This window comes from Plecotus auritus, assembly GCF_963455305.1.
Source record: "Plecotus auritus genome assembly, chromosome: 6".
Taxonomy (NCBI): domain Eukaryota; kingdom Metazoa; phylum Chordata; class Mammalia; order Chiroptera; family Vespertilionidae; genus Plecotus; species Plecotus auritus.
The window spans coordinates 112,327,143-112,342,056 of record NC_137773.1 but is presented as its reverse complement, the minus strand read 5'-3'; the positions used below and the strand labels follow the sequence as shown (position 1 = coordinate 112,342,056).

Sequence of the window (14,914 nt, the reverse complement as noted above, 5' to 3'; positions counted from 1 at the left end):
ATCGCACATGGGGACATTGTTAAAGGGGAACGATAGCATCAATAATTTTAGTGAGAAGATGAGTAGATTAAGTTTTAACTCAGCTGCATTGACTTTGTATGATATATGTCTTAATTAAGGAATGGCATCCGGTACAAAATCGAGACAGTCACACAGGAGACGGTCACACATAACAGTAGTTACGCAACAGGCATTTTTAAGGTCACCACACAGCCAGTCCGTTATTTGCACCCTGTGCTGTTCCCGATCCAGCGGATTCAGAACCAGGTAGGCAAGGCCAGGGAGGCGGCAGGGCCGCTGACACGCCTTCCAATCATACTGGAATAGCTGTAAAGCCCGATTATTTCCCTGACCTGAGTGTGTGAACTTGCGTTGCTTCACTGGAGACTTACCCATTTTGGAATCAGTAAGAGATAAGAAATATTCTGAGGGTTTTTCCACTGATAATTCTGACACTAACTCTAAGTAATGGAAACATTCTTCACGAAGATAAAGGGCTGGCTATGCTGTTATCACAGCAGACAGCCCCTGGGCCCAAGCACCCAGCACCCAGCACCCCCGGGGCGACTCAGCACTGGCCCTGCTTTCTCGCCCTTTACTGCTCTGCCGCCCACGGCACCTGGGCCCCTTTCCCGGGACCCAGTGCTCGTGTAACACTTCTCATGTGAGGGCCCATACACAACCCGAGGCTAAACTGCCCTCATGTTTCCTAAAGGAATTTCACTGTCCTAAGACTTATTTGTGACATCAGTATTTCTTGTTTTCTGTTGTGTATTGAATGTAAGGTATTCTGAGGGTTCTTCAATTACCTTAAAATAAATGGCAGCATGGTCAGGGGCAATTAATTATAACCATTCCCAATACAGATGAGTAATATCAAAATGTCTGAAATGCAACTTGGGTGTGCTGCGCCAGGGCTACGTGCATTTTGAAAAAAGAGAACCCTTTCTCATTCATGTGCTCCTGACGCAGGCGGACCAGGAGCGCTGCTAGTGGCACGGTTACCGTAGCTGATGTGCATGGTGTCGAGCTGGCTGCCCAGCTGGGAGACGGATGCAGGGGGCATGGGACTCGGATACGATGACTGTGTCGCGGGTGGATAAGGGGCATAGGAGGGTGCCGCACTGTTGGCAGGTGGAGGGCCTGGAAATCTAAGAGAGAAAGAGGATGTTAAATTAGACCACAGAGTGTCATAGGCATGTGACATAACACAAACACCAATAACTTGTAAATTAAACGCACCACTCGTGGGCACTAGGAAAATGACATGTCTACACTGTCTTCCATGTTCTGGAGCTGAGCTCAGGGTGAGTCATGCAGCAGCATCCTGGTAACCCCAGGGCTGAGCCTGCACACGGGACTTCCCTGACCTCTGCATGTTTCACCCCATCCCTGACCTTCATTCACAGTTCACGTGGAAGCAGGTGAATGTAGAGGAGAGGGCCAAGGTCTGCGGGTGCTTGGCTGGGGACCACAGGCGGGTTCCTAGATGCAGCTGTCACGAGTGGGGCCATAGGACCGATGCCACAGAGGCAGCGGTCTCCACCCTTGGATGTGGCACTGACCGGTTCCCATGCATGGAGCCCGGCAGTGCACAGCGCCCCTCCCATGGTTCAGCCACCCCTCACGCCACCTGACGTACAGGGGGATGAGGAACCAAGGCTCACGGTAGTTCCTGGTCCGGCCAGTCATGCCTGAGCCGGGAGAGCGAGCTCAACCGACCCTGGAGCCAGACCCCGCTAAGCTCCACCCACACCAGGTCCGCCTGCTGACGGCCATGGCTCACTGACCCCAAGGAGCCTAATCAGGAAAAACGGACAGAACCAAAAGCTGACACCAGGGAACCACACCTTCTCTTCGCTTCAAAGCAGCTGTTCAACTTTTACATTTCTTCCGTAAAAAACATCTGCGATGCTGGGCAGTTCACAGCAGCGGACTGCCCCAGGTCTTCTCCCTCCCTCCCCTCCAGACGGACGGACGGAGACTTCCATTTCCGCAGTTACAAGTAGGAGACAGGCGGCGGGAGCAGCACCAGCACCACAGCCAGTTAGGCTTCACCCAGAAGAGCTGCCGGGTCTGCCCTGACTTCTGACCCTTTCCCAAACCAGTTACATGCAAACTGCTCAGCCTCACCCTGTTTCCTGTATTTACCCGCTCCTGCCTCTCACAGCCTCCCCTTCCATGCAAAGGCTGTCAGGACAAACAAGAGCCAGGAACTGTCAGCCTCACAAACGCCAGGCAGAAGATTAACCCGACTGAAAAACTCCAGGGGGCACTCCCACCTGCAGGACCAGGGGTCCTTTGACCTGGTGACGAAATGGCTTCACTATCTACGGGGCCCAGATTCACACTGGGGGTCCCCGACCTTGCAGCCTGACCACCTGGGGAAGAAAGCTGAGAAACAGCAGCCTCTGGTGATCCTTGGAGAAATTCCCACGCAAACAGTGTCTACTGGGCACAGCTTCTCACACAACATCTCGATAGACACACAAGCACGGGTCTCCAGCGGGGCAGGGTGACAGGCTCCCTCCCAGGGACAGTCCGGAGTGGCTGCAGGCTGGGAGCACCCCACCTCCCGGCGGGCCCTTCCTTCGTTACGATAAACATGGCCCGGACTTCCCTCCTGTGCTGCTTTCACTCCCGCCTGTCCGTCAGGGGCCCCTCACTGGATGGCAAATCCACTCTCTCCCCTGGGCCGCCTCTGATTTAATTTTTAAACATTTATCAAGCACCTGCAGGCACTGCGCTCAGTTCCGTGAAGGAATTGAGAGACGAGGGGGTTTAAAATTGTATTGGGGATACTGGCCATTGACATCTGAGAAACGAGAGATTAATACAAAACTCTAAAATAAGATGCCTATAACCAAACAATAAAATGTCTGGTACTGACACAGTACCTTTTATATATCTCTAATATGTACTGATGCTGTAGGCAGTGAGAGATGAGCCGAGCAAGGTCCATGGGCAGGAACAGGTCACCAGGGTAGAAAGCCCCGGGAGCCTAGCAAGGGAGAAGCAATTGTGGGTGGGACCCCACCCCAGGGTGAACTTTCCTCCTCTAGCATATTGCTGCTCATTCGGTTTGGCCCCCCTGACCTTTCCTCCTTAGAGACAACATCGAGGCCTCAGTTGTATTTCAGCTCCAGGCCCAGAGAAGCAATAAAACCAGCCACGCTGACCTCAGGACCAGCTGCATTGGATTATGACCCCTGCCCTGGTAGCTGGCCAGTCAATCAGTGGAGACCACAACCCTAAAAGCTGCTGAATATTCTACTGACACTTTCTCCTGGGACATCCCCTAAAATCTCCGCCCTTAAACCCTCAGGACAGAGGGCCCAGTCTGCGCATTCCCTCCCGGAGCAGACCCCTGCCTTTCCCTTTCCCCCAACTCCCAACACCCAGGCAAATGCCATTAGCTTATCACTCCCATGCTCCAAGGGCCCTTCCTTTACCTCCACAACTTGATTCCTCAGCCCGTTTCTTCTAGGAACTGCTTCTCCTCCCTCTGCGATTTACCCAGGAAATGTCTCTTACAGTCTGGGTCTCGCTCTGAGTTCTCTCCCAGCAGAACCAGGGCACCGAGGCTGCAGCTCCAGATTTGGTCAGCACCTGGTGGGGTTCCCGCCGCCTATCACAGTGCTGAGTTGTCCCTCCTGACTTTCTAAGAGCTCTGTATCCTGGGGCACTTGGCCAGTAGATGCTTTCGAGAATGAGGCCAGATCAGGGGGTCAAACTTTCAGTGGATCAACACGTGGGTTTGGAGGGACCTGAGACAGTGTTCGTGGACTAGACAAACAAGGGCTAGAATCCGTCCCACTCACCTCTGGGGAGGACGACCCTGGGCATGAGCTCCATTCTGGCCAAACTGATGTGGTCCAGGAGGTGGGGGGCCCGGAGGCAGCACCCCCCCAGGCGCAGCCCCCATGGGCCCTGCTGGCTTCATCGCACCTGCAAGGGAAGGGCATGGATTCAGAGGAGGCCGGATGTGCAGAGACTGGACACAAAGACCTCAGTGGGAGGGAAGGAACACGTTAGGACCAGTTGTCTGTGAACCATCACAGGCCTATCATTGTCACTTGACCGTGGCCATGACAGAGAGCAGAAAAGAAAGGAAGCGTGTTCACACTGAACAGGAACTAACGCAGGAGCAGCCTCCGCGTCTGGTAGCAGCGCCCTCACAGAACACGCTGCCTTTCACACAAAGCTCTGGCACATGGAAGGTGCCAACTGTACATCAGAAAATCAGTCTGGAAAAAAAGGTACAAGACATGAAGCATCCTGACTACCACTGTGAAAAGAGCCCCAAGAAGGCCAGCGTGTGAGCTACAGCAGGAGAAAGGCGGGGAGGAGCACAGCCTACGGCTCAGGCATCGCTCAGGACCCCAGACCTGGTGGCAACCGCTGAGGGCCCGACTGCTCAGGGACCCAGTCACTCACATATGATGCTAGGTGCTCGGGGCCTCAGTACTCACATATGATGCTAGGTGCTCAGGCCTCAGTACTCACATATGACGCTAGGTGCTCGGGGCCTCAGTACTCACATATGACGCTAGGTGCTCAGGGCCTCAGTACTCATGTATGATGCTAGGTGCTCGGGGCCTCAGTACTCACATATGACGCTAGGTGCTCGGGGCCTCAGTACTCACATATGATGCTAGGTGCTCGGGGCCTCAGTACTCACATATGACGCTAGGTGCTCGGGGCCGGGACTGCTTTTTCATTTATAAGCCGCTCTTCTCCACGCGGTCTTTAAAGGTTTCTCTTTAGACCTGTCCTCAGACACTTTCCTCTTTTCTTCTATGGAAGTGGTGGCACAGGAGAGAAGCCAGGGGCTGGCTAGCAGATGGTAGGCTGGGCAAGAATTTGTCTTTGAAGACTCAGTTTGCCCTCTTACTCTAGAGTACATGGGACACCTCCTCCCGCACCCCCCCCCCCCGCCCCCGCGTTTTGAAAGGACCGAAAGGGAAAGTACATGTCTGTGCTTCCCACTCCGCCTGCTTGTTTTGGCCGCAGCCCGCTCAGCTACTGTGGGCCCGCCCCGCCCTCCGGCACTGCCATCAGCGGCCTCCATGTGGCCCCCGCCTACAAATGCCCTCATGATGGTGTTGCACACTCAGCATCACCTTCCTCTGTGTCCCTCTAGGAAGTTTAGTCCCCAGACCCTGCAGTTGCCCAGGAAGAGTTTCTGATAATGAATCATAGCACATTCGTGCACATGCGGTCCGATGCTGGGGTAATCTAGAATGAAACACTGCAGGGCAGGGGCAGTGTTCCTGAACAATACCCACATGTTTACAAGTTTCTCTGCTAAAACAGGATTCCTCAAACTGAAGAAAAATTTCTTACTAACTTTACAGTCAGTTTTATTTAGCAATTTTTCATATACCGAGAATAAAACCAAGTACATGATTCTTGTAACAACATACATTGTTATATGAAGTTCTAAACCCCAAACCCAGCTCATGAGAACGACATGAGGCTTACAGGCATGGGGGTCTGAGTTCCCCAGCACTGACCAACGGTGGCCCTGAGCAGACACTGTACCCTTCAAAGCCTGGCCCCACCACCGCCAGGGTGACACTGCCCCGTCTGAGGGCAGTTCTGAGGGCATCTGGAACAAGGCCTGGGTACAAGGTAACCCCCAGCAAATCCCAGGCCCTCTCCCCTGGCCACGCCCTGCCCTCCTTTTTATAAGAATTTATATTCTAACAACACGTATGCACACTTGCATTTTCATTTTAAAACACTATTTTGGACAAAAGGAGAAAATTCACAACACTAAAATAGTAACTGATTACATGCACTACAAAAACCAAAGATAGTCTCATGTCTTAAATAAGGAAGGAAGTAGCAACTTCATCAACACCTCTCAAACACGTGTCCAGAGAATCAAAACCAGTTCTCAGAGTTACTCATGTTGGGGTGCTCCTGTCTGTATGTGCTATGCACGTTAATAAACTTTTGTTTCTAAAAACGAAACCATAACAAAAAACAAAACAAGGCACTCAGCCTCACCACCTACCGGACTCAGCAGGCCTGAGCCCACAGGCACCCCACCCTGGAATCCGGGCACCCCGCCCCAAATCCGCTAGCCCCAAGGACAAAATATATATGTATATGTAAAAAAGAATATTTCCTAGACAAGATTTTAAGAGCAACTTGTTCTAGTAGAACTCCACAGTAAAATTTGCATATATGTAAATGATGCTAGGCAGAAAAAATGATATTCAAGAGTAAATTCAAACTGAAAAAGGAGTAACTTAAAATTTTCTTCCACTTATATGTTCTGAAAATGAGACTGCTGTTTACAGAATAAGCTAGAAATTTTTATTCAAACGCTGAAACTAGCCGTCAGCGTAATAGGAGTTGCTTTTACCCGAGGCAGGCGTTACAAGGTTGGTGGGCATCTCTCTCTCTCTCCCAATTTTTTTTTTTGGGAGGCAACCAAAATTTTTGGTGGCCTTGTTTCCACAAGGCTTACTTATAACACTGGTTAAAAGGAAGAAAAAGCCATGTAACAGAGCTTAAAAAGGGCTTTAACTAGGAAGCTTCTTATACATCCACAAGTTATTTTCTAGCTCCAGCTCAGCACAGTGAATAGTGGGGGGACTGTGGGCTCAACTGTTAGGTGATCAATGACTCACTCTCTCACCAGTGATGTTTCTTATTTCTCCTCCTTTATCTCTGGATTATAGTATATATATTTTTCTATTTTTTTTAACACGAGTATTCCTTATAATATACTTATATGCATAGTGTAGGGAGCGGTTATAGGGTTAAGCCTTGGACTCACCTGCTGGCAAAGTCACAAGTCCCAGCTTGGACAGCACAGTCCTCTAAGCATAATTAAGCTTGATCTTGTGACTGCTTCCTATATCTTTCCTGGGTAGCTAATGGGCTGTGGGAGGTGCAGCAAGTGCTGCCAAAACAAGTGAAACTTACAAGAACATTGTAAATTACCTTGTTTACCTCTGACTATAAAATAAAACATCAGCTTGCAGTCTGGATCTGTTCTGTGGTCTCAGTCATGCACAGAAGATCCACCTAGACCCAGCTTATTCTCTTTGTCTGTCTTTTCTTCATCCTTCGCCAGCCCTCCCTCAGGCTCGCCGAACCCTTGCCTATGCTGGCACAGCACAGCATAGTTCATGGACAGGGGCCAGTAGGTTAGTGAAGACCGAAAGGGAGGCATGGGGAGGGGCTGGGAAGAGGGGAGTGGAAGGGTGTAAAAGGAGGGGGGGAGAGTAAGTGGGAGATATATGTAATGCTATCAACAATAAAAAACAAAAAACAAAAAACAAAAAAAAAACAGTTCACTCTCCGAAAGCAGACCTGTGCTGTACCCCAATCTTACTAAGATGTTCTTTCCCCTTTATTTTGGAAATCACCTCCACAGCAAGGGCTCACATTTGCCCCTGGTCAGTGCACACTCTGTGTGCCTCAGGACTGAGCTAGCAGAGACGCCCACACAGCACACAGCAGTGTGCGGGGAGTTCACGGGAAGTTCAGAGGAAGGACCCAGAGAACTCAAGGTTGAGAGGGGTTTTCTTAGTGTAGAGACAGAGAGGGGATCCCAGGCAGAACAGATCTAGGGCAGAGGCGGGAGAGCATGGACATGGGACTGCTGGGGCTCCCGGTGCAGATGGGAAGAGCTGAGCAGAGGTTGTCTTGTTGGCCGGGGTCAGACTGCAAAGTCCTGCCTGCCATCTGGACTTTATCCTCGGGCAAAGGGAGGGAGGATCAGCATTATCTACAAAGACCCAGTCTCCCTGGCCAGTTGCTAGCATTGAAAAGCAATCAAGATGAAGAGAAATCAGGTTCTTTATAGAGCAGTGTGAGAATTTTAAAAGGAAAGGAAAACCAGACCATGGGAAAGAACTACAGATGCTTGTGCCAAAAGGAAATATCAAAACCACCAACCGCCTTCCATATAGAGGCAGGTCTGGCAGCCTGGCGCACTCACTGCCGATTCCACTTCTTCTCTGGCTAGCCTCTCGGGATGGTCCTGAGCAGGAGAGTCTCCATTTCCTAGACTCCTGACAAACTGCGCTGCCATGGGTTCCAAACTCAGCAAAGCCACACAGCTAGGGGGCCCTGGTCAGGCAGGGGTGTGCTTCTGGGGAGAAAGGCAGTAGGGGCCCTGGCCCAGGCAGGGGTGTGGTTCTGGGGGAGAGAGCCAGTGGGGCCCTGGCCAGGCAGGGGTGGGCTTCTGCGGGGGAGGCAATGGCTGCTGATGTTCTAGCCGGTGGGGGTGCCTGGCCTGGCTCCTTGGCTCCCTCTAATAGTCTCTAAGTGTCCTAATGCCAGTTAACAAATCCCTTTTGTGAGAGGGGTTCGTTATCAGCAAAGAAACCCGACCAAAATATCACAGAAACACGTGCCTTGGATTTGGCCCTGGATCTGACAAACTAAAGTCAAAGTTAAAAACTGCTGTGGGAAAATGTGTCTCTAGAATAAACAAAGATAAGCCCCCGATGCAGGCAGATTCAGACTCGGAATGACCGCTGCTCCCAGGCCCGGTGCAGTGGTGTCCCCACCAGAGCCCACTCTTCCTCAGGCCTCCCCACCCCAGCCCCAGCCTAACGCCAGGACGTCCACATTCTGCCTCTCAGCTGCCAGACCAGTGGTCCCCAGCAAGGGTAGGATGGTTGGCAAGTCCAGGGTTTTTGGTTGCCACAGCTGGGGGGTGAGTAGTGGGCAAGCACCAGTGTCAGATGGGCAGGCATCAGGGATGCTGCTGATGCCTACACAGCACAGCGCACACAGCACAGCCTCACATGGCAAAGAACTGGGGGGCCCCAAAAACCCTGAGGGTGCGAAAGCCGGCTCCTGAAAGTGGTGCCCTAGCCGCTCCCTCCTCCTCTTCCTCCCGTGGAGAGTAACTCTTTTTGAAATGCACATGGGACCTGACTCTTGCAGCTTAGAATATTTCCAGTCACCCACTGCCCTTAAAATAAACCGACACGAAGTCTTCAGATGGCCCCACTTCCACTGCAGGAACCTCTCACTGCTCCACTCAACACCCCGCCACACCCTCCGCTGCTCCTCTAACGTGCCACCCAGCCAACTCTCATCCCAGCCAACTCTCATCTTCTAGAACATTCCCTCCAGGTTCCCTTCAGCCCTAAGTCTTGGTTGGATGCCCTGCCTTGTGCTTCCACCCCTCCACTCCCAGGTGACAGTGCTCCCTGCAGGGTCGCTGTCTGCCCCAAATGCCTATCCACCCCTAAGTGTACAGGATAAGAGCAGGTGTGCTGTCTTCATCGCGACATCGCCCAGCACACTGTGCACTCAGCAAGACTGTTGCACTGGGTGCCAGAGCACTGGCATTCCCCGAGGCACAGGCGGAAGCACGTGTGAGAGGAAGCACACCAAGGTTGCAGTCCAGATCTACGGGAGAAAGATGCTCCAAGAAGCCACACCGCCTGCCTGTGTCTGCCAGAAAGCCAACAACAGCATCACCAGGAGACCAGAAGAGAAGGCACGTGAGGCCCAGAGACAGAGATCTACGGTTATTGAGCACAAAGAAAGAAAGGCGAGGCCAATTCAGTACAGCCCTAAACCATCCACTGAGTTCTCCAATAGGGGTACGTGCAGAGTCTGCAGCTTGCTGTCCCCCTGAGAACTGAGTCAGGAAAGCGGTGAAACAGGAAGGATTTCACCCACAGAGACATTTTTACATATTGGAAACAGAGTGCTTGGCTGATGAGCGCAGCCGTTGCCCACTCACCACTCACTGAACAGCCACTCACCGAGTGCTCTCCCTGCGCCAGGCTGTCTGTCACCACCAGCACAGAACGGCAGGCCGGCACAGGTGTCAGGAAACACGGGAGTGGCAGCGGATTCATAAGTAAGCCAGAGGAAGGGCCGTGGGCAGAAACGCCTGCAAGCACCCACCTGACTGATAGAAGGAGGACGTGGGGGAGACCCTGCTGGGGATAAGGTGGGGCCTGGACTGGCTTCCTGGGAGAGTGGAGTGCAAGTCAGGGCACAAGTGCAAACCAGCCTCCAAGTGACTAGAGCCCAATGCCACTGCAGTGACAGTGTGGGTGGGCCAGGTGAGCTGAAAAGAGAAAAGGGGTGAATGAAGGCCCGGGGAGCTCACACTCTAATCAGGGGCAACGGGAAGCCAAAAGGTTTGAAGCCCAAGGAGTCAGAACTGGATTTGGTATGAACCCCTGCGGCCCAGGACGGCGGGGCTGGAGAGGGCAGTGCTGGGAGAGATGGTGGTTGTGAGACCGTTTTAGAAACCAGGTGAGGGACGATGGCTGCGCAGGAAGATGGCAGGAGGACAGAGAGGAGGAAGCAGGTGGGAAAAATGCTGACAATTATCCAGAAGACTTCGGGGGACCAATGGGGCTGGAGAAGATAAAGGGGAAAGTTTCTAATTTGAAAGAATGAAAGATGCTGCCAATGAGTGAGATCCAGAATGCCAGGAAGAATGTCTTTTGTAAAAAAGAATCGTGAATTGTTTTGGACATGATGAGTGTGATGTGCCTACGTCAACAATGAGCCCCTGAAAGACGGTGCAGAGCACAGGAGAGACCTGGGAGCTGAAGACAGATCTGAAGACAGCTCTTCACATGGACAAGGCAGTGCAGGGGACCCCACTGCAGGAGGAAAGGGGGGAGCTGGAACGAGGAAGGAGAAACAGCAACCTGTAACAGTCATGTAGAAGAAGGGGCTCCTTAGAAAGACGTGGCCAGAAAGCCACCAAGAAGAGTCACAAAGGACAGTGTCACGGAAACCACACAAGGGCTGTGAAGAAACAAACGTGATAAATAGTCAGATTCACCAGTGGACAGGACGGTGCCTACTGTACCCCGGAATCGGAGGCCATCGATGACCTGGTGGGAGAAGGGACCGTGGATGAGGCCCAGGCTACGGAGTGGGGAGGACGCGGAGCCATGAGGGGCTGAGAGGCAAGGGTGAGAGTCCCTGAGTGAAGTGAGCACTTGGAAAATGGCTGCAGAGAGAGGAAAGAAGGGTGGTAATGCTGTGTCACACTTAGGTGTGCACCGGGGTATGAATCCTGGCCACACCACCAGCTGTGTGACCTTGGACTAGTCACAGTATACTGGACACTCAGTTTTCTTAACCGCGAAACAGGGCTAATCATCTACTGCACAGCTCTGAGTGGATATTAAATAAGATAATACACATGAAGTTTTTAGGACCAGCTTTTGATACTTAGTGAGCACTCAAAAAAGAGTAACTTATATAATTATCCTGATACATAAACCTGAGGGAAATGACCACCAGACAGAGAGAAACTTAAGATGGGCTAATGGTTCCTAAAGGATCCTGAGAGACAGGCTATAGATGTTTGGGAGGATTGGTCTGGATAAGACAACGATGCCTCATCGCAGGCTTTTCAACATTAGAGGTGGACTAAATCAAAAGGGGGCTTTCCACAGGAAAGTCAGTCTCGGAGCACCTTCCACAGCAAACTCCATGTGGTTGCTCCCAGGGCCTCCATGCTGAGCTCCTAGCCCTCGCCGCCACCTCACTCCATACCTGCTATCCGCACTCCGTACCTGCTATCCCTGTGGCCTGCACGTCTGAGCCAGGCCTCCTGAGCCCCAGAGACTCACTGTTTAACACAAACACAGCCCATTCCTACCAAGCGTTCGAAATGAATTGCTCAGCATTCTCTCCGAAGCCCAGAGAACTGTCTTACACAAATATTTCCAAGGAATGTGGGCCCATCAGCCCTGAAACAAGCTAGTATTCGCCTCGCTCCTGACTCTGGAACCTGGTCTCACAGCAGCCCCTTGATAAAGGGAGGGGCCTCATGGTGTTAACTGGCACCAGGGATATGGGAGTCCCACTCTATTACTCCTTTTCCCCCGACTTTTGCCCCTAAAGTCAAGATTCCCTGCTGGGTATCATATTCCGAAACAACCAATATTGTTCAATAATAATTTCAAGGCCATGTTTACCCTGTTGTTATCATTGAGTAATCTTTAGTGTGCAGATCTAATGATACTTTCCCAAAATCAAAATTGATTCTGTAATATTATTGCCAAACCCACTTTAGCCTATGGATACAGATATTGTTTCTTATTGATTGTTTCCAATAACATCACACCGCTGATTAAAAGCAAGAGCAAGTCTAAAATAAACACTCAGGTAGCTTCTTTGTTTCCATCTGAATTTAAAAACCAAACTTGCTATATTCCATGCAGTAGCCAAGCTGAGGATGTAGGCTCCTTCAGAGAGCCTTTCCCAGGTGACCCTACAATCTCAAGCACTGCCTTACACAATGGCCATCCCACACTCCCCTGACCCCTCTTTGAGGAGATCGCACGCCTCTGAGCGTGAGGCCAACCGTGGCATACAGGCCAGGCCTATGACTTTACCTGGCGGAGCCCCTGCATGAGAAGGGTCCCCGTAGTGGCCATAGAGCGGTGGAGAAAGGCCCATCCCAGACTGCGACTGAGAGTAGGGGGGTGTCGCCACGTAGCCTTGTTGACTCATTGTGAAAATACCATTCCAGGAGACAGCTCTACAAGCGAACCCTGCAACAGAAGGGAAAACGCTGTCACCGCGGAGCGTTGTCTATCAATGCTATTAAAAGGGAAGCAGTTAACTTTCTCTGGTTCGAGGGAAGGTGCAGTCATCAGGTACAGGAGACATGTTGGACACCATCTCACACCATTCTCCCCTAAAAAGCTCTAACCACAGCTCCACAGAGCTTGGGAGCTCACTTCTGAAGTCCTGGCAAATGCCCAGGCATGAAATCCAAACAGCTGCCCACCGCCTTTTCACCGGAAGGCCAAAATGTTTCACAGACAATCTGTCGTAAGTGTACCTGCTATTTCTGTGCCTTTGGTTTCTGCGGCCCAGGTCAGCACAGAGCACACCACAGGCCAGAATCGGTGCCAGTCTACTGACCGACCAGCACAACTGCCCGTAGTCTGAAACCAGATGTCCTATCACTTGTGCTTTTAGTGCTATCCTAATTAGTAATTTTAACCAGGCAGTCAGGACAGGGAGAAATCAATAGTCCAACGAACACAGCATAAGATAAAGAAGTCGATCATGGACTTATGAGTCATATGTGGACCAAGCCAGGTGGCAGCCGACAACCATTTGAGAGTTGTCAGTAGTTTCTCGGGCAAAGATGACAGACTCTCTGATTTAAATGTCACACCTCTAGGAACATATGCACATGTATTTCAGGAACTAAGGAAAAAGTGCAATTTCATATGTGTTTAGGCAAGCACCACACACACACACAGTCGCAAACGCAAAATATCCCTTGATTCTACTCAGAAACCAACATCAAGTTGTTGAATTTTTCCACTCTTCCAGGTTTCACAAAATAAGAGGCATTTTATAGAATTGATGTTCTTAACAATTTTTACAAGACAGAGAAAGCTCTGGATGATGGCAACAGGTGGGCTTTTTCTGGAAACCGGCCAGTGCTTGGCTGTGTGTCTTGGAGTAAGTGAAGGAAACTCTCTGGGCTGGTTCCCTCTCCTTCCAGCGGTAAGAGGCTGACTCCTCACCCAGTACAGGATACTCTTCATTCTGCTATTCTGCCTTTTAAAGGAAAGGATGAAGGGTGACACCTCCTAAGACTCGCACTGGATCTTTATTCAGGAGATGGCATCTTCCTTTGGTTTCGTTTTCAGTTAAACTATAAGTTTCCAGAATTAAAGCAACCGCATGGAAATATCCTAAAATCCCCGTTCCTGTCCGAGGCCGGGAGGGGAGAGGAGAGGAGGGGAGGCGCGGAGCAAAGGCCTGCCCATCACTGCCCCCCCCACTCTCCTCCCCACCCCCGCGCCCCACCGCAGAGGGAGACGTGGCAGGGGCCGTGGCTCCGACCCGGCTGGGGGAGCCCGCGGGCCTCCCTCGCGCCCCATCGCTGTGACGGGGGAGGGGGTGTCCCTGTCCCCGAGCTGCCCCGGAGGCGTCGCTTCCTCGAGCACCAGCCGCCACGTCAAACTTCCTCAGCCCGAGTTACAGGAGCTGAGTCAGCTCCCAGGACAGGCAGGGCGCCACCTGGCAGGGCGGCAGGGCATCCGACCCCCGACGGCTCGGCCCAGGTGCCCCTGATGCGGACTCCGCGCCGTCTGCACAACCCGTTCCCGTGGGCCTGTCCCGAGCCTGCAGACGTCTCCACGGTGCATCTTCCCAACACCCCGCCCCAAGAGGGGGCTCCAGTGCATCCGGAGCCCAAACCGCTGGCAGTGCCCACGGGGTGGGGTGGGGGGTCTGCTGCAGACCCGGCACCAGTTCGGCGCCCGGGCTCGGTGGGCGGGAGGCGCCCTCGCTCACCGCAGCCGGTCCCGAACTGCACGGCCGCGCCGGGAGCCAGAGGGAGGGGTCCCGCGCCCGCCAGGCCGCCCCGCGCCCACGCTCGCTGCGCTCACTCCCGCTGCGCCCACCCGGCTGTGTGGGGGGCGCCCGCCCGGCCCCGCGCTACCTGCCGCCGACGGCTCCGCGCCTGCTGCCCGCGCCCGCTGTCCCGGCTCCGGCTCCGCTCCCGTGCCGCGCCTTCCCGGGCGGGTTCCTCGCAGGCTCGCGGCGCACGGACTTCAGCCCGGCTGGCAACTGCCACGTCAAAACTCCCGGCCGCGCTCCCGTCGCCCGCAGCCCGGCCGCGCCCCCGCCAGCGCGCGCGCGCAGCCGCCGAGGGGGCGGAGCATGCCGGACAGGGGCGGGGCGTGGGCGGGACAGAGGGGCGCGGCCGGGTCTGGAATGGGCGGGGCCGGATCTGGAGGGGCGGGGCCTGGGCGGGGCGGGGCGGGGCGGGGCTGGCCACCCAGCAGGTCGGGGCTTTGGCCACAGGTCCTCCCTTTTTTCTCCTTTCGCCTTTACTGTCTCGTTTCTTTGCTTCCGTCCGACAGGTCAAAGCTTTTCAACCCTGTTGCTAAATCAGCGCGGCATTTTCTTCGTGGAG

General features: G+C 53.0%; 1 protein-coding gene across 3 annotated transcripts in view; it reads right to left on the bottom strand.

Annotated features, from left to right (window-relative positions):
- Positions 1–14,632, bottom strand: part of SEC24D (SEC24 homolog D, COPII coat complex component) — a 79,633-nt gene extending 65,001 nt beyond the window's left edge. The window contains exons 1-4 of one of the 3 annotated variants that reach the window (XM_080672302.1): positions 14,438–14,632; positions 12,363–12,521; positions 3,822–3,948; positions 1,006–1,151 (exon numbers count right to left, since the gene is read on the bottom strand). In XM_080672302.1, coding sequence (XP_080528428.1) covers positions 1,006–1,151; positions 3,822–3,948; positions 12,363–12,480 — 391 coding nt within the window. In that variant the 5' untranslated portion in view covers positions 12,481–12,521; positions 14,438–14,632. Of the gene's footprint in view, positions 1–1,005; positions 1,152–3,452; positions 3,495–3,821; positions 3,949–12,362; positions 12,522–14,437 lie in introns of those variants that run through there. The other 2 variants (XM_080672303.1, XM_080672304.1) reach the window with 2 other exon arrangements.
- Between the last annotated feature and the right edge of the window lie 282 nt (positions 14,633–14,914).